General features: G+C 42.7%; 4 protein-coding genes across 4 annotated transcripts; 1 reads left to right on the top strand and 3 right to left on the bottom strand.

Moving 5' to 3' along the window:
* Positions 1-875: 875 nt before the first annotated feature.
* Positions 876-6,324, bottom strand: LOC115673540 (uncharacterized protein C57A7.06). Its single transcript, XM_030595745.2, has 11 exons — positions 5,876-6,324; positions 5,372-5,519; positions 4,670-5,151; positions 3,771-3,992; positions 3,347-3,673; positions 2,691-3,044; positions 2,527-2,607; positions 2,356-2,439; positions 1,892-2,263; positions 1,544-1,675; positions 876-1,291 (listed from the first exon to the last, which is right to left on the bottom strand). Exons 1-11 carry the CDS (start codon positions 6,230-6,232, stop codon positions 1,136-1,138), a joined length of 2,715 nt encoding a protein of 904 aa, XP_030451605.2. The 5' UTR covers positions 6,233-6,324; the 3' UTR covers positions 876-1,135.
* An 847-nt stretch (positions 6,325-7,171) lies between these two features.
* LOC115673545 (U1 small nuclear ribonucleoprotein A) lies at positions 7,172-11,318 on the bottom strand. Its single transcript, XM_030595753.2, has 5 exons — positions 11,059-11,318; positions 10,772-10,944; positions 8,921-9,014; positions 8,657-8,745; positions 7,172-7,708 (listed from the first exon to the last, which is right to left on the bottom strand). Exons 1-5 carry the CDS (start codon positions 11,141-11,143, stop codon positions 7,421-7,423), a joined length of 729 nt encoding a protein of 242 aa, XP_030451613.1. The 5' UTR covers positions 11,144-11,318; the 3' UTR covers positions 7,172-7,420.
* A 4,861-nt stretch (positions 11,319-16,179) lies between these two features.
* Positions 16,180-16,887, top strand: LOC115673581 (protein SENESCENCE-ASSOCIATED GENE 21, mitochondrial-like). Its single transcript, XM_030595792.2, has 2 exons — positions 16,180-16,369; positions 16,468-16,887. Exons 1-2 carry the CDS (start codon positions 16,296-16,298, stop codon positions 16,703-16,705), a joined length of 312 nt encoding a protein of 103 aa, XP_030451652.1. The 5' UTR covers positions 16,180-16,295; the 3' UTR covers positions 16,706-16,887.
* Positions 16,888-16,916: 29 nt separating this feature from the next.
* LOC130138974 (uncharacterized) lies at positions 16,917-17,821 on the bottom strand. Its single transcript, XM_056314794.1, has one exon. The coding sequence runs from the start codon at positions 17,690-17,692 to the stop codon at positions 17,006-17,008; it is 687 nt and encodes a 228-aa protein (XP_056170769.1). The 5' UTR covers positions 17,693-17,821; the 3' UTR covers positions 16,917-17,005.
* Between the last annotated feature and the right edge of the window lie 954 nt (positions 17,822-18,775).

Here is an 18,775-nt window from a genome sequence, read left to right as displayed (position 1 = left end):
CCCCTCTCTCTCTCTCTCTCTCGCCTTGCTCTCTTTTTCTCTCCCCTCTCTCTCTCTCTCGGGCTCCCTCCACCAATCCCAGCCAACGTATTGCCGCCACCGATCCCGACCGAGCCCCATTGTGCACGTCTCTCTCTCACTATGTTGTATGCGTCTCTCTCTTCTTAACTATGGCCGGCACCAAATTTTGATCGAGCTCCGTTTGCGTCGAGTTGAGATTGACTCAGATTTAGAGTTGAACTCGATAGATTGGAGTTCAGCTTTGACACTGAGGGAGCTCAACTTAGTTTTGGGTCAAACTTGATTGATCTAATTCGAGTTCAACGCCAGCAGAGCTCGATAGGCCGCAGCTCAACTATGGCCACGGCACGACATGTGGTGCCGAGAAAGGAGGAGTTGAGTAAATTCCTAAATGGTACAGAATGTTAAATGCAAAGTTGGGATGTTAATTGTAGACTTACAAAACGTAAGGGTAAACAGATGTAAGAATGGAATGTGAAGATATGCCAAGCTAGTCGAGGACTAACTAGCGGTTGCGGCCACTCCGACCGTGTAGAGATGGTCGCTGTACCTTTGCTAGAGTGTAGAGGACCACGACCACCACAAGACGGTCATAGAGAGAGAGAAAGCGAAGAAGGGAGAACTACAGATCACAAGGAGTTAGAGAGGAGAGGGCTCGCCAACAGCAGCAACCACCATCGCGATAGCCTCCCTCTGCCGACCCCAGCAATATGCGCCTTTTCTTTTTCTATTGCCGAATTTATTCTTTGCTTTGTCTAATTAAAATTGGCTAAAAAATGAATTTCATCCACACCTCGCAATCTCTACTCATGAGGACAGTGGATTTAATGGCGACACTTTTAGAAGATACCTGCTAACGAAATAGAAGTGCAGAATTTAAAAGATGCTCGCCGTTATGCCCACGTAAGAAATCATAAGATACAGAACAAACGGGGATGCCCAAGGGCTATAAAAAAAAATGTCACTATCGCTTCTCAGTGGAAAACTAAACTTAGCTTTCCCTTGGGAAAGGCTTCATTGAGCCTCTCCTGCTTTCAAAACTGGAATTACATCAAGAATGGGTGAATAAATAATCATCAAAATCATTAAGGAAGAAACTAAACTGCATTTCCTATCAATTTTTTGCCTTAGCTATGTTCTTGTTATTGCTCTTGCCAGCTTTTTTCCTCTTGCTCGAATGCCTCTGTTCATTCCCATACTCTGCCTTTTCATGAGGATTCACCTCCTCAAACTTGATGGGCTTTATGATTGTCCCTGATTTCTTCACCACCTGCACATGCAGTCAACGACTGACTGTGTGAGAGGGAAAGAAAAAAGCACGTTCCCATTACATGCGTGTGTTCACAGTGGGAAATAAGGAGAAACCAGTCCATTCCACTAAATGAGCACGTCAACCTTCTTGCGACACTACGTATTAAATTCGGTCCTCTTTTCACTCGGCTTAAACTCGACTGCTCAGTTACAGAGAGGAAAAGTTCTCCGAAGAAAATAAACTGTATGGGAGGGGTAGCTGGACACATACCTCAGGGCGATTCAGAGCTCCAATTGTTGTTGCTGGGTTAAATTCAGGGCCGATGGGCATGCGAATACTCTGTTCAAAAACGTCCTTAGAGGTGAAAGGAAAAGGCAATGATTTTGTGTGTAGCTTCTCAGCCTGCCAAACAAGCAAAGAACACATCCGCTTACATGAGTCTGACATGAAGCACCCCTGAATTTCAAAACCAGATAATAACACTATATACATCCGTTAGATTCTATGCCTCTGACATGAAGCCACATATTCTGCTGCTGCCTGCTGGTTGTAATAGCAAACAAGAAAATGATCTGGAAGTAAACAAATGAGTACGAGGCAAACACTAAAGAAACTAACCTTTTTATCTACTTTTTCAGATATAATAACGTTCTTGAGATGTGCATCCTTTCTCTTTTTAAGGGCATCTTCCCTCTTCTTCTTGGCATTTTCATGTTCTCTCAACATCCAAGAAGGCAACCCTTTCTTTTGCTGGATATGGGTCCACTGGCCCCAACCTGGAAGTAAAATGGGTTTCTCGGGTTCAGGATTTTCCTCGTTCAGAATCTCCATTTTGTCTTTCTCAAAATCTTCTTCCACATCATCCCCGGCAAAAGCACGGCGAATAAGCTCCGCTTGTGAAGGAAGTTCATACGATTGCGTTGGGCCAGAAGATAATATTCCATCTACCATCTGTCCTTCACTCTCAGTATCACTATCCCCACTCGCTTCCTGTACAGAGAGTTACATAAGCTCATTCATTAGTCTTGAGAGAGAGAGAGAGAGAGAGCAGGTAGAGAGGGGGTGAGGGCCCTTCCACAAACCTCCAAATCTTTCTTCTGTGAAGCAGGTTCCAATAAATCTTGCTTCTTTTCCATAGCAGAGTCTACTTTATTGCTGCCTTTCATCTGCACGTATCACGCCAAAAGGGTTAGCATGAAATTTGGTCCACTCCAAAGAATAGCTCACTGAAATTTTTTCAACTACTACATAACCTTTCTCCATCCATCTGATGCAAATATAGCAACTTCATATGTTGTCTTGGCACCAGGGTTCTTTACAATATCATCAAAGCTCTGAAAATATGAATTTGTGGAGCACATCAGATATACAGAAAAGAGGAGCACCTTTAAGCAGAAAAAAAGAAGTTCAAATCCACCTTGAAGACAGAATGATCATGTGTATCGGAATCAGGGTGAAGTACAGTAGAACCATTTTGAACTTCGTTCTGCATGTCATTCCCAGAGTGGCTCCCACCGTCAATATGTTCTCTGGTCTCCATGTCGTCTTCGCTATCACCATCATCATAAGTTCTTTCTGATTTGCTAACCTTGTTTGCTCCGGGGGCCTGCTGCTTAACTGCACCAAATACCATTCTACCTTTCACAGAATTTGCTTTAGTATCTTCTACTCCCTGTGAATCCTCCATCTGCTTTGATGATGATTCATACTCTTGAAGAGCAAGTCTAGCTTCTTCTACAGCTGCATCTCTTTTTTTCTTCAGTCCGCGTGCCTAAACAATGAAGATTATTCAAGAGCATCAGACTACTCTCAAGAACATACATCCAAAGAGCTTCACTCTTGGGTATTTGGGGAAAAACTATTTCCACATTGAAACCATGAAACCATAATGTAAAGGGGCATCAGACTCCTCTCAGCATCTTGTATTAGCATGGAAAGCTAATAACAATTGCACGCTTCAAGAGACATTAAGAAAAATAACCTATTTATTAGATTTCTCTTCTCTGCATGCAACTGAAAAGGTTCATGCTTCTTATTCTTCAAATAGAAAAAAGATTGAATCAAAGATATTACCATAAAAGGTAAAGAAAGGACTCCAGTGTTGGGAATTTCGTCATCTTCCTCGAATACTTTGAGTGTCTTCTCCTTTGCTTTGGCCAACAAATTGGAGTCTTTATCTTGGTCTGAGCCCGCAGAATTTTCATCATCATCGTCCTCATCACTACTCTCCTCACTACTGCTACTGTCCTTCATGGAGTTCATTTTCCTGGTCAACAAGGCATGTTGGTGAAGCTGTTCTGCAATTGCTGCACGAGTACCGTCGTCTTGGGTAGTCAAACCACGCTGCAAAATGCGCTTTGCCCACTTTGAGCTGTTTTTGTGCTTTAAAGTCATACGTTCCTGTACCAAATTAGCAGATGTCGCAGCTCATATGAGTCAGATAGTTCTGTAATTTACTTGGAAGAATCTCTTTGTGCTTGTTTTGTGATTAAATTACCTCTGCCCGTTTGAACTCTTGCTTCATTGCCTGCTCTTTAGCAGCTTCTGGATCCATTTCAATTTGTGAAGAAGTAGCTTTCAGTCTATCCTTCTTCATTAATCGATGATAAGTTTTCGATTTAATCTTCTTTATATGCTTTTGCTTTATCTCATGGCGAAAAAGAAGGCTGCGCATTTTAGCGATACGATCCCTTCGTTCCTTTTCATCTTCAATTGATGTCTGGAAAACAATATTTTGGGAGAGAGAATTTCAATTCAATGCAATGTTTACCAAATGAATAAATCACTACTTGAAAGCAACTAATAAAGTCAATCTAAGAAGTAAAAGATCGAAAGCATAGAGAGTTTGTCATATCCTGCAACTGCATACCTACAAGCATGACCATTGGTATATGAAAGCACATACATAAACCAAATCACAGACATCCTACTGACTGGAAAATTACATCTAAAAATAAGTCTGTTATAGAAGCAATCTATTCAGTTCTAGGTGAGGGGAACGCCACCACCACAACATTTTAACAACCGAATTGTTTACTAATGAACAGTGCATACAGAAACTTTCCACAACTTATCACCCCTTTCTCCTGAATCTAATGATGGTTTCTTTAGGAGCTTAGTTTGGGAGAAAACTAGTATTTACCAATAATGTCTACATTTATTAAAAATTGGGATTAGCTACCCAAGAAGCCTCCTTCGGAAGACTACATAATGATCCTTGATGGCATCAACTTGCCAAACAAACAGCCATTCTGGAAGAAAACACACAAGTCCAAGACTTGTAAATACAGTGGAAAATTATGTATCATAGGAAGGACTGCAGGAATCAAACTGCGGGACAAAAGTAATTAAAAATCAAGATTACAACAAAATAGGAAACCTTAATAAAAACAATACCTTGTTTAATTCAAGAAGCCTGGCACCATCTTTTTCGTGTGCTTCTTTAACCTTGTCGTCATGAACTAATGAAGCGATTTTTTTCTCAAACTCAGTTCTTGGTTCAAATTCAGAAGCTATTGCCCCAACAGTTGAAAACCCCAAGTCTACGTCCTGATCAAAATATACAGTGGGTGCCTCCCTGTTCCTCTTTACCAAAGGTTCCCACTTTGTTATGTCTTTCTTTGACTGTTCGTATGCAACCTTCCTCTCTAACTTCTCTCTATATGGCTTGGGAAGTGGAGCTTGAATAGACATGGGTTTTTTTTCCATCTGAGATGTCCTCTTTCTAAGCTTGCTATAACCAGCTTTTCCATGAAGAGGGTCAAGAAGATCTTGAATGGTAATGCGGCCATCACCATCCCCCACATCATGGCTAGGATTGAACTCGGACTCCGGATATGCCTCTGACACAACAAGATCACCCTTTTTCCTCTTCTTGCCTGAGAAATAACATTCACCGCACATCAACTCCATTGTCGCTAAACTTTTAAGTAATGAAGATCCAACACTGAAGAGTATACAATGTACAAGCATATTGACTAAGCCATGAAAATGCCATAATTGTAACCATCTAATCACGTGGCCATGGACGTTTAAATTTTCAGTCATGGGAGATCCACTTCACTGCCAATAAGTAAGAGGAAGAGGGAAAGCCATTACCCTGAAATGTCTCACTTGGCATTCCAGTGATCTCCTGCAACATTCTGATGTGCCTTCCTTCATCTTCATCTTCAGCCTCGGCATTGGACGGATCTGCCCCATCACTGCGGCCAACATCCTCGTCATCATCAGATGAAATATTCTCGTCCTGCAGGAGGAAAAAGTTTGAAGAGAGAAATCCTACTTTAGCAATGACCAAAACACCTGACGGCACAGTTTCAACGTCAGCTCTCAAATAAATCACGTTCTAGAGCAAACCAAAACCTCAGGTAAACCCTAAACTCCTCAAAGGTCCAAGCATTGCCAACTAAATTCGCTTCTAAACCAACAAAAAGCAAAAGGAACGACCAATTTATTTCCAAACTAACAGAACCCCTAACAGTTCATATCACGGAGAACAAGTTGACCCCAGCACCAACAAAGCTAAGCAGGAACTGCATCAACTCAAGGATGGCCAATTCGCTTCCTTCCTAAGAAAACCGAGAGCGAACAAATTTCAATCACCTCGAACTCGTCAGGCAACTCGTACTCCAGATTGTCCACCGGATCGAACCTGCGGTTCCTCCCGGACTCTTCCTGGGGCGCCTCCTCCTCGTACTCGTACACGTCGCGGCCGTTGCCCAACTCCGCCTCGTCGGAATCGATCTCCTCGCCTTCGCTGTCCGACGGACGGCTAGGGTTCAGCCGCTCGAGCTCCTTCCTCAGTGCGTTCGGCAAGCGAGGTCCGGTCCTCTTCCTATTGTCCATGTGCTGCTTCTTCTTGTGGTTCTTGTCCTTAGGCAGGGTTTTGGACATGGATTGCTGCTTGCGCTTCTTGTTCGGTCTCTCCGAGCCGCGGCTCTTCATCTTCTTCTCCACCATGATGGAGAGGCTTCGGAGCGGCGGAAAGGGGGGCGGCCCTGCTCTGTGCGAGTGATTTGGCGGCGAATTGGCGTCTCCCTCCCTTACAGAATACAGATTTACTGGACCGGTGGGTCGGTTTAATTATGCTTCGGACCGACTCGAGGCGAGCGAGTTGAACCGGTCGAGCCTGAATTGCTCGGGCCGGGCCTCCACATAGAGGACTCTTGTTTAGGGAACCTAATAGCAATTCGCAATTAATAAAAGGGTGCTATAGAAAATGATTTGATTTTCAATGGACTAATTATAAGTTAGTTAGATTAACCATCTCTTTTCAATTTTAAAAAAATTAACACCTAAAATACTCGTTAACAAGATTGTGCTTTTTTCTCACTGAGTTTCTTTCTAGCAAGAACATTAGGTAATGCATATCCCCATTACGAATTAGTCACATAGCAGTATAGCACAATCAACATCACGCGACATCACATATAATAATCATCTTCGCGCCCAGTTGGAACCCTCACTCAGTCGCACACCGCAATCCTCAAATTTAAGCAGTTATCCATATTTTTCCGTCCTAGGCATGTGCGCAAAATTCCTAAATCCCGACAGCAGGGGAGAATCGAGAAAGGGCAACTGCGGGCGCATCCCAAAGATCAACTTGCACTGTAGAAGCGCCCAAAATCACGAGCCTTCCACAATTTTTCTCGTCCCGGTGAAGTTGTGCAATCAGCCCAGACCCTGAATACATGTACCGTTTCATGTGTCTAAATGCTCGTGGGGCTCTTACATTTAGGAACATGAAGCACAAAAAAAGGCTTTGGCAGACGAAGGTGACCTGCCTATGATCTTTTCTGGTGCACAAAATGCCTTCTTGATCTTCCACGAAGACAAAGAAAGGTAGCATGGCAACTTGATATACTGCAAATGCAATCTAGATAAATAAGAGCAGGTCCATTGTATAAGAGTTCCTAGACGGTTGATAGCTCAAAACCATTGATCCGAATAACTTGAATCAGTTCCCTCAAAATGATATTGCATAAATGAAGAGAACATCAGAAAGAGAAAATCTACAGTAATACAAGAATGCTAGACATCCTATCAGACAGTATTTCACAAACCCTAAAGATAGATTAGCCGAACTACATTAAGAGTTCTTCTTACAAGATGCATTATCGCAGAAAGAAGCAGTGAGAAGTCGGCCCTCTATTTCTTTGCATAAGTGATCAACATTGGGTTTTGCGAGGTTAACTTGAAACCTTGAAGCGCCTGCATTGCGACCGTCGATTGCATCTCGTCACCGTACTCAACAAATGCGATCCCCGGCTTCGTTTCCACCATCCTTACTTCCTTAAAACCAGGGTATTGAAGAAAGAGCATTTGCAACATCATTGGAGTCGTCTCATGAGGAAGATTCTGAACAAAAAGTATGTTATTTGGCGGAGCTGGAGCTTCTGGAACTTTTGCACCTCCTGGATACGGTACTTGTGATAGCTGCATCATTCAAGAGATAGAATTGTCGGTTACGAACTGGAGGATAAGCAACTGAATGGTAGGTAACTGTATTTAGCTTTCAAGACAAGTTCCATTAATTAAAATTGATCACTAAATGAAAATCCAAACAGCTGAAATATTAACAAATCTAATTAAAGTTGACTTTTAGCTCATTTCTAAATAATTAAGGAAGTGGGATTTTGCTTCCAAAGGTTCAGCATTTTACCAATAAAAAGAAAATAAAAAATTGCTATTGTCCTGCCACTACTCGGCAGGTTTATGATGACTGGCCATTTAGTTGTTCATGCACGGTAAAGAAAATAGCTTTAAGAAAGCATTTTGAGCCAAAGTAATGTGCCGAACAGGGCTCAAATACTCTTCAGTCATCCCGGAGAAGTATTACAGCCATAAACAAAGCATAATCCAAAAATTAGCATAAAGACTACAAGTAGAACCATGAGCTCAATTGGATAGTACAGAACTTGAAGGGGAAGGATGTCACACCCACTGAGTGGAAGATGCATGTGATAATTTCTAAACTAGATTTTCATTTCATGTCTGCAATTGAGAAATTTATAAAGGAAAACATGTACACAGAGCTTGAGAAATTAAGGATAGTGCGACCATTAGAGTTTCCTATAATAGAGGATTAAGCAGAAGCAAAAGGTTTTCACTGATTTTCCAAAAAGTTAAATTGGATATGCACTTATGATGATCAACTAGAACAAAATCAACTAAAAGAGGGCCAACATCATCTCAGCTGGCTAGAGGTTAGACAAGCAGCAGAATTCCCAACTTCCTCCTATAGCTCATCCTGTTCTGGTTTTAAAATTTATGTACAATGAACAGGGAAAAAAGCTGGGCACTTCACAGTGTTAATCATCTTACTCAAACAAATTTCACAGAAAAAGCAGCATAAGATCCTCATGAAATAGAAAAAATGCTTACAGGAGGCATAGCACCATAAGCACCAGGATAAGCAGGATTCACACCAACTCCAGCTTGATTAGCATCATGTTGATCCTTTCGTTTTTTACCTGTATCAAAACCGAAGTTTCAGGTCACAAGAAAGAAATCAAATTACAAACATAAAATTTAGCATGCACCATACAGGTAGCAACAAAAAGGCACGGTAAGCTGGACTCCGAAATCTTAATTGCCAAAGGCTACCTTCAAATAATCACATCATGCATGCATGAAAAAGTTGCGTACCTTTCTCCTCGTGTCTCTTTCGTTTTTCACGAGGAACAAAAGTACCATCAGCCTTTGCAATTATGTCTGATTTCGTCTTTGCATATTGTATTCTCTGTTCAATTAAAATATATCTATCACTGTAGACTTAAACAAGCACATAGAAGTCCCAAATATAAAGACAACTTCAATATCAAACAGGCAACTAATCTCGACAAACTCAAAACTGAAAGTACAGGACCGGAACAGAATGATAGGAAACCAGAAAACCAAACAGTGACCACTGTCAGTGGTTTTCCACAAGAGCAACATGATTAGCATCATAATGATTGCCAGTAATGTCCAAAAGGGGGGAAGAAATAAAAATATTTGCACAAAGAAACCGGATAGTATATGAAAAGGGATAAGTATATAGCTCATTAATAACAATAATCACTGGAAAGAATGATCTTTAGACTTAGGGCCTATTTGTTTATGTTTTTTTAAAAGTAAGTAGCAACTTTTCATTTTCAAGCAAAAATGTAAATACTACACAAATTTTAAAGAAATTATAAACAATTATAAATAAATGTATGTGTCAGCATTTGTATATTGCAAAAGTTTCAAGCTTTGAGCCAAGATAAAGTTAAACTGTGTCCGCCGCAAGATTTAGATTAAGCAAATGGTAAAAATATAAGCCTATCTAACCACGCCCTTAAATAACTAGATGGCTCTCTAAAAAACTGAAGATACATGTAAAATCTCTCTGGGTGAAAATATAATCAATAGCCAAATTAAAGGGTCAAAGCTATCAGTTTTTGTATCTGATCAAGAAATGAAGTTTGCTTTTTTCCTCTCCCCTGTTGTGCTTAATTATAGTATGAAGCTACAGTTGCACTATCGCAGAAAAGTATAAGAGAGAAGATGGCATAGTACTAGTCATCAATCATATTTCAGCATTCTTGAAATTCAATAAGGTTCACATGCCATAAGAACAGCACCATATGAAAGTTACAGCGGCAAATTAGAGTTCTGCAATGGCAGCTAGTAATAACTTCTGCACATAAAGCCAACTTTTTCTTCTTGTTTATATTTTCTATAAGATAAGTAAAACGGAATCCACCGGTAAAAGACTTGGATGTCCTTGTAAACGAAGAAGCATAGACAGCAAGTTGCTACTAGTGCAGCAACTGCAACAAAGGGGATAAACAGCAAAACTGACTGTTGAAAATCACACCAAATTTCAAAGGAAAACCAGCATTTAGGATTTGCAACTGTCATCTGATCCATCCATGGGGCAAGACAGTTCAGAGAATTGCAACTAAATAATCGCAATTAGGCCCTATGTGTCTATTTATCCAATATCATGTCAGATAGCCCTCATGTTGTAGTTTAGTTGCCTGTTTCATGCATGCAAGCAGCAAAACAATAAGCTCCCATGAGTGTTTGTGATTATGACCAATAGCAACTGCCTCTGCCGCTGAACATGTTCCAGTGTGTAACTTCTTTGTCAGGGAAAAAGGGAATTAGACTCATCCAGAGTTACTTAGTAGGATTTCTAGACAGAGACATGGAGTTCCTTTGGATGACAAAACATGAGTAGGATATCAAACCAAAGAGACGATGCCGATCCCACTACTTTCTCAGCATTGACATACCCATCATCTTTGGCGACAACGTCCCGGATTCAAATAAGCCCTCAGAGATTCTGATTCGATCAAGCAAAGATCAAAGAAGCAATTGTATAATATGTTTCCCCCGCAAATCAAAACAAATTTGCTACTCCTCATAGTAGCAGCAAGCACAAAAATAAAACAGCATATCGCGCCATAAAACAAGAGGATCAGATCTTCGTGAAGAGCCTCTCCTCAAAAGCAAAGGGCAAAGGCTTACCATGGGCTTATCATAAAAGGGGAAGTCCTGCATTTGCCTTAGGGCACTGGTGGCGGATTGGACTTCCTTGAAGATAACCCAAGCTTGACCCTTGTGCTTCAGGGTCTTGAACGCCAGAACCTCCAATATCTCCCCGAATTGCGAGAACACCGCCCTCAGCGACTTCTTCAGCTCTGCAAAAAGAACCCACGAAGAGACAAGATCGCTCAAATTCAACACAGCGGGATGCCGAATAAACAAAGGGCGCGAGCTAGCCCCTCCCAGGGCTTGCGTTCGCCCGCACGTACCGTCGATTTTGATTTTCTCGTTGAGGTTGTTGATGTAAATGGTCATGTTGGGAGAGACTTCGCTGTTGCTGTTGGCCTCCGCCATCGTGCTCTTCCCTCGCTGGCTCCGGTTCCGAACTCTGGCGGAGAGGGATGTCGGAGGCGAACCTGTGTCGGATTTTCGAGCTCGGACCGAGGAGCGAAGAGAGAGATCAGTCACAGCAGTGGGAAGCCACACTGACCTGACCTTCAGAATTGTCGAGGGTTTATGGTTCTCGCCCGGTGGGTATTGGTCTGAGGAGCGATGTCGACGAGACGAAACCAGAGGTTTCGATTTGGGCCGTAGATATGGGCCTCGAACCCCCCCCAGCCCTCGTCCAATGGGCCTTCGCTAATTTAGAACCCAGTTCATTGCCCAAATGAGAAGCCCGTCCAATCAAAAGACCGTCTTTGGTAAATTACTGGTATTTTCTTGTCCGGGTGGTCCCACCCCAGACCTTTAGACTACGTTTGATCATTAGGATTTTATTTTTTTTCGAATAGAATAAGGTAGGACAGGATAAAGTTCGAATAGGATACCGATGGGATTTATAATATGATGTTCAGTGCTTGATAAATGTCCGAATACAATATGAATACTGAAAGAACTGCCTCGAAAAAATTTGTCGCTTTTAACCACTGTCAACTACACCATCTTCTTCATGCCGCACAATGACGGCATCATCCAAATCGGGGGCCTCACAAGTTTCTCGAAAGTTCTCCAAGGACTTCAATATGCATACGTGAGAGGAAAAAACGAAAAAGAAAATCAAAAAGGGATCATACAAGGGAGGGTGGCTCGGTTTTTCTCCCTCAATCTACCATTGTCGTATGTCCTGCAACTTCAAATTCCAGTGAGCCTTATCTTCTTGTCATCATTACAACGCCATCAGATTCCCTTTCACCCACTTTTCTTACTGATCTTTATCGACAATGCCAAGGTTTGTCAACTCAACACCAAACAGCCCATAAAGTCACGCGCACCTCCATCCTCATCTACCTTCATCTTCTTATACCGTCATTCATCAATCTCTCTCTCACCGGACCAACACCCAACAAACATGGCCATGAATCATAACCTCGCGTTGCCCAGTTTGCCATAAGCTTGGACCGGGAATGGTCATTCGCCAATCACCCAAATAAAAGGATCTCATGCCAGCTCGCAGCTATTAGTCCCCATTGGCAACCCCAATTTTGAAGGATACAATGTGAGCTTGCGATCATGTCCTTCAACGTTGGCCATGACAATAGAGGCCGCAACCGACATCAAGGTCAAGGGCCAGCCTCAGGTGATCCTAAATCTAGTCCCCTGAGGCCGGTAACCTCAGATTTGAGGTTGTGCACTGGTTTTCGATAGTCTTCGAGGTGAAAACTTGTACATGATTTTCTCTACGTTGAATTCTTATCTTATCTAGGTATATTCCACCCTCTAGATTAGATTTTTTTATCCAGGTATATCCGATTTGTGTGTTCCCCCAAACACCGGATATAATATAAATTATCCTATCCAGATTTATATCTAATGTACCAAATCCGAATTCAGATTGGGATACAGTAAGATAAGGTAGGATTAGAAATTCCTTACTGCTTCGGCCACCACCCGCCACATCCAATACTTCCCGTAGTGCCCTGAGTTTGATGTCCTATCCATTACCCTCTCAATTGACTTTCTCATGGTCGCTATTGTCTAGGGAAACCTCATGTGGATCCCTTGTCTATGTCGTTGGTCAAATTTTAATAAATGTCAGAATGGAGGTGCTGTAAGGCTAGAAATAACGGTAACTTAAGCAAACATTTTTCCTTTTGTACCTCCTCCGCATCCTAAAGAACAAATTCAGTATTTAGAACATACACCAGTTCCTTTGTTCGCCGAGCCAATTGGTTCAGTTCGTCATGGATCTTTGGTGCCTTTGGGAGTGAAATGTCACCCACATTGAGCTTATGAACTATATTTTTCACTTGGAATCTTGCTACAACCAATTTCTTTCGTAAGATTTTTCAGTTTCATCTTCTTTCTGATTGCTGCTACACTTATCATAGACCTGCCGAGGCATACATATTTGATAGCAAAATATAAGCAGCAACTTGCTTTGCAAGTTCAACATTGCCGTGAACTCGGCAAGCTCAAAGAATTGTACGCTAGACCATCGGCAAGCTCAAAGAACTGTACGCTAGACTAGTGTATCACCCCTAAAAGGCATTGAATCTATAAGATATAAACTGAAAGGCTTCGACAAGGGATCCAAATCTACCCAACAAGTCCACTATGCATGCACGGTTTTCGATTCTGGTGCGGACACCTTTTCACCCTTCGTCACCAAAACACGAACGAAGGTGACGACAATCGGGTGGTGGTCAAAAGTAACGACGATCGGCTGTCGTGGTAGTGGTTCTCGTGCAATGGTTGGCGAAACAATATCGAAATGCATTACTCCATTGCTCTATCATGGGAAGATAGTAGTGTTAAGTTCTCTTAATTTTTTTTATCCAATTTGGATTTATCTCACCATCTTTCCGAATTTCTTACCAAGCATTTTATCCAAGCATATTCTTGTTTGTACAATCCGGAGGATGACGCCAAATATCATATATGATAATTTGTTATCTTATCTAGACTCAATTCCGAATTAGCAAAGACAGCCTAAAAAAGTTTAATTTTTCGAAATTCAAAATCAAAATTATTTTCACATCACTTTATTAAATTTACTCTCAATTAGTTATCAATGATTTTTTTTTATATAAATCCATCCTAGAGTCAGGGAGACTAGCTCACTAGCTTGAGGGACAGAGATGAGGCGATATAGAATCCCAAGGCACGCCAAAATGAAAGGTACGGAGGAACTCATTCGTATTAAAATACATTTCGTTGGTGTCTGGAGAAAAGATAGGAAAATTATACTTTGAATGCATATCATAATTATCTAGAATCCCTCCAAGGAACTTTATTTTTTTTTTACCTGATACTTGAGCTGAAAATTTTTGTACTTGGAGAAACGTTCGGCTCTTTTTAAGATAAACGCTTGATCGCTTTTGATTTAAACGCTTGATCTTGTGATTTTTGAAGTTTTCAAATCATTTGCGGTTGTGTTCATTGTAACTCTATCGGTACTCAAAAAGTTTAGATCACCAGACCATGTCAGAATCATAAACTTCCACCGAACTAAACATTTCCGGGGGGTGTGGTGTGGCTTAAATTAGAATTGGTTCGGTTCGGTTCGGATTTTCTGAAAATCCGAACCGAACACCGCAGTTCAGAATGTGTTTATATTTTGATCCGAACCGAGTTGCAAACCGAATATGGTCGAACCAAAAAATTCAGTTTGGTTCGGTTCGGTTCGATTCGGCTCAAATCAGATCAGATTTCGGTTTTCTCTCTCTTTTTTGGCGAGCGGGACGAAATAGGGTTTTTCCTTCGACTGCTTCCCCTTCGTCCCCATTGACGGAATCATGGAGGCGTCAAGCAATCCTCTCCTGAGTCCTGACCACCACCACCACTACAGACAAATTTGACCCATCACCTCCGGCAATCGTCTCACTGTTGAGCTCCGCCACGCCACTCTTGCTCCCGCCGCCACCACAACAACGGAGTCCCCTCTCTCAGCCACCCACAACACACGAAAACTCAACGCCACAATAGCACCACCTCTCGGCCGCCCGCTACACAAGACCTCGACATGTCGTCATCTCCTTCGATTTGGTGGAGTCGCCTCCAGATCTGGATGCTCGATGGGTCATGGAGGCTATGTTCCTGAGTTCAAGGTCGCTATCCTGCTTCATCCTCTAGGCACTGCTTCAGGCATAATTGCTCAAAGGAATGTCTCGGGACAAACTTGAACTCTGGAAACAAAAACCAAGGGAAAAGGAAGACAAGAGATGAGCCTAAAAGAGACAAAAGCTAGAATTGGAGATGAGGAAGAAGAGAGACAGACATTATAAAAAACCAAATTTATATTGGTTACCTGAACCGAATCAATCCGATCTGAATTGACTCGAAAAAAAAAACAGTTTATTTTCCCATAACCTGAACTGAAATAAAGTTGAACCGAAAAATTCAGAATTTTCGGTTTTGGTTTCGGTTCGGGTTTTGGTTCGGTTCTTGACATCCCTATGTGGTGTGGCTTAAATTAGAATTGCTTCTAGCTGAATTCTTGGGGAAGGGTCACTAAGGGTGTGTTTGGTATATTGACTGATTCTATTTTGTTCCCGGGAGCAAAAAAAGAATAGAAATCTGTTTGGTAAATTTTTTGTTCCCAGACACAAATTTGTTTCCAAAATCAGTTTTGAAATAGAATCAAGAATAAAAAAAAGTTGATACTTAATTCTGGGAACAAGAATCAGAAATATAAGAGATTTTTTTTTCTTTTTCTTCTTTTCCGTTCTTCTTCTTTCCTAGTCAACGACAGGCTAGGGCCACGACGCCCTCACCGGCCATGGCCAAGAAGGAGAAGAAGAAAAAAAGAAAAAAGAAAGAAATATTAAAATTATTAAAATATTATTAATAAAAAGAAATTTTATGCGGCGCATTTATGTTCTTTTTCTATCCAAGAATGGGAATTTTGGGCCGTTACCAAACGCCTTCAAATGCTTAGAAATTATTTTCGGGAACAAAATAAAAAACAATCATTTCTGAGCAGAAATTGTTTTCGGAAACAAAATGATTACCAAACTCACTATAAGTGGGTAGTCCGTAAAATGTTAGATATAAATGTTGTAGGTACTACAAAATCCTTATGATTGTATATTGAAAACACAAATACCTTTTTTGGAAGTAATCAAAGGTTAGTTAGTTCATATGCCGGGAGCAATTCAGTTTCGAATTAGATCGTAATCATTCATGGATTTGCCCATATGACTGATCCTCTGTCCGAGAGACCCTGGGAAGAAAGTCGCTTGACCAGCCAAGAACAAATGCTCCGGAAGAGCGTCGTTGACGCATAAACGCACGATGAGCTTTGTTTTGTAGACACAGATGGTTCGCCGCAAAGGCCTGCTTTTGACCTGGTCCCTTTTGATCTCCATCAATCCTCGTGGACGAAGAAGAAGCAGCAGATTCGTTTCTCTCGTCTGTCTCGGCTCTATAAAAAAATCTCCCACGCACGTCCTTTTGTCATCGTCACAGAAAGAAGAAGAAGAAGAAGAAGAAGAAGGGATCGAGAGAGGAAAGATTTTCATCGAATAAGCGAAGGTTTCTTTAGGATTTTCAGAATCTTTGCCCTGTCATGGCTCGATCTTTCTCGAGCGCCAAGCTTCTCTCCGCTTTCGCCGCCGACGCAATCTCGAACACCGTTGCCAGGTAAACCGCGCGCTTCCCATGCGTCCCCCTTCCATCTCCCGAACAAACCCCATTCCAGTCACTGACCCGATCCGTGCTTAATGTTCTCGAAATTACAGGCGCGGGTATTCGGCGGCGGCACGAGGTGCGACGGCCCAAGTGGCAAAAGCCGGTGGCGCCACGAGGAGCGGTGCTGCGGCGGTGAAGAACACAGGGGAGGAGGAGAAGATGGCGAGGTCGGACGGGCAGGTTTCCTGGGCACCCGACCCGAGAACAGGGCATTACAGACCCGAGAACAGCATCGAGGAGATCGACGTGGCTGAGCTGCGAGCAGAGCTCTTGAGGCAGAAGGAATGATTTTTACGAGTGGGGTTTGGCAGATATGTGTGAATGAGGCTCCGTTATCGTTTCGTTCGCATGAAGAAAGAGTCGCGCTCACTAGTTGTTGGCGATGAATTTTTGTTCGATCCTTCCTAGAGTAATACAGAACATCGGACGTACGCCATGATTCAATTGATTAATGGTTATATTACTAGAAATCCTCTGTTTATGGGCTTCAAATGCTACTTCTCTGAATACGCACCATTAGCTCGTTCAGTCACAGCGCACATATCACAAAACCGTACAAGTTGATGCAACGAAATTACAAGAGAGACTTCAACGACGGCACGTGCATCCATCGTTTGCTTCCAGACTCAAACCACGAACACACCTACGAAGACGACAAAGAAGAAGAAGAGGAAGCCCGGAACTCGCCGTGGCATCACAGGCCAGCCCGCACCCACACCGCGGGCACTCGGCGAAGTTCTCCACCGGGAATCCCGCCGACGCAACCCCGATGGAGAACTCCAGCTTGCCCCCCTGCCGCACCACCTCCACGATGCTCAGCCACACCACCGTCACCTTCACGCTCACCCCCTTCAGCCCTCTCAGCATCTCCCTCTCGATCACCCCCTCGATCGTCCGCTCGTACTTGAGCTGGTACGAGTTCTCGAGCGTGAAGCTGCACGTGCCGTTCAGGCTCGCCGTGAACTCGCCCGTGGCCTTGTCCAGCTCGTACCCCGTTATGCCCTTCGGGAGGAGGCCGACCGGGAACCCGTACGACTGGAGCACCTCGTACGCTGACGGCGAACGCTCCTTGCCATTGGAGGAGGCGACCGGTGCCGAGAGGATGGCAACCCAGAAAAAGAAGAAGAAGGTCGCGCAAAGAGACTCGGTCCGAGACATGCATTCCGATGGCCGAAGATTGACGATTCTTGGCTTGGAAAGAATCGACGAGGAAGGCTTATGGAAGTTCGATGACCGGGAAATGCGATGGAGAGGGCGTGGAGATTTTCGTTTCATTCGCTTCACGGATCACACAATTGTCATCGACTGCATCACAGTACTCTTGATCGTTTTGGACAGTATGATCTGAGGCAGAGCAGTCGAGTCGCAGATTCGTTTTTTGGCAAAATTTCCTCAGAGCACACATGCTCGTGCCACGTCTGAGATCGCTTTGACACTTGCATGCGGCGATTATCCACCTATTCTTGCCAGTTGCCAGAGGAATGCATGAACATGAGGGTTCATGTCATCTTCTTGATCTTGAGTAGATAGATGTCGTATACTAACACTTGCCATATACGGAGACGTAATTAATCTCTATTATAAAGGGGCCTCGCAATGTCCAATAGAAAGCCCAAAATGCAGACTTAAGGTCCAAGGCTCACCGACCGGCTTTGCTAGATTGCTCGCAGCTTGAGGCCCAATGAAGAAGCCCACCTCATTCCCCCTACATATACGCGCACGTTGGAATGACCTTTCTTTCTCAGACGCACTCTTGACTTTAAACATCGATCATTAGAGGTTCATTCGGGGACAAGATGGCTGCCAACAAGCATGCGGCCCTACTAGTAAAGGGATTAGGGGGCGGGACCGGAGAATACCAAGTCTGGAGTTCGATCCCTGTCAGTACTGCACACACATGTACATAGAAGAGAAGAATGAGGAAAAAAAAAAGGATAAGATGGCCAGAAAAAACATACAGGTTAGACTGTTTTCTTAAGAAAGCGCCTAGGGTAGATCTTATCTCGTATAAGGCCATGAAGCGAGCAACTTTATCTCATAATATACCCTACCAAATCTTCGTCGTCCAGCGAGCACATGCCATTCTACTAACAATCACAATCGGTCTGAAAAATTGAGGAGACAAAATTTACAAGAACAACTCCCAATTAACTTATTACACGGAGACAGATTCCACACCTCTTTGTTTTAACATCGGTTTGCTTCCTGAATATTTTGGAAAGCTGCTCATTTGCCCCTAACATATGAAGTTAATATACAACAAAGGCTGCCTCGAACCACAAAATAAGAATCAAGGGACCATCATGCCTCAAAATAACACCACCTCCCACTGTCCTAGCAACTTAACGGGGGAAAAAG

Source organism: Syzygium oleosum, unplaced genomic scaffold, assembly GCF_021117445.2.
Source record: "Syzygium oleosum isolate NSW1041296 unplaced genomic scaffold, Sole_v2.1 Sole_v2.09, whole genome shotgun sequence".
Taxonomy (NCBI): Eukaryota; Viridiplantae; Streptophyta; class Magnoliopsida; order Myrtales; family Myrtaceae; genus Syzygium; species Syzygium oleosum.
Note: the sequence above shows the minus strand (reverse complement) of the source record. Positions and strands in the feature narration are given on the sequence as shown.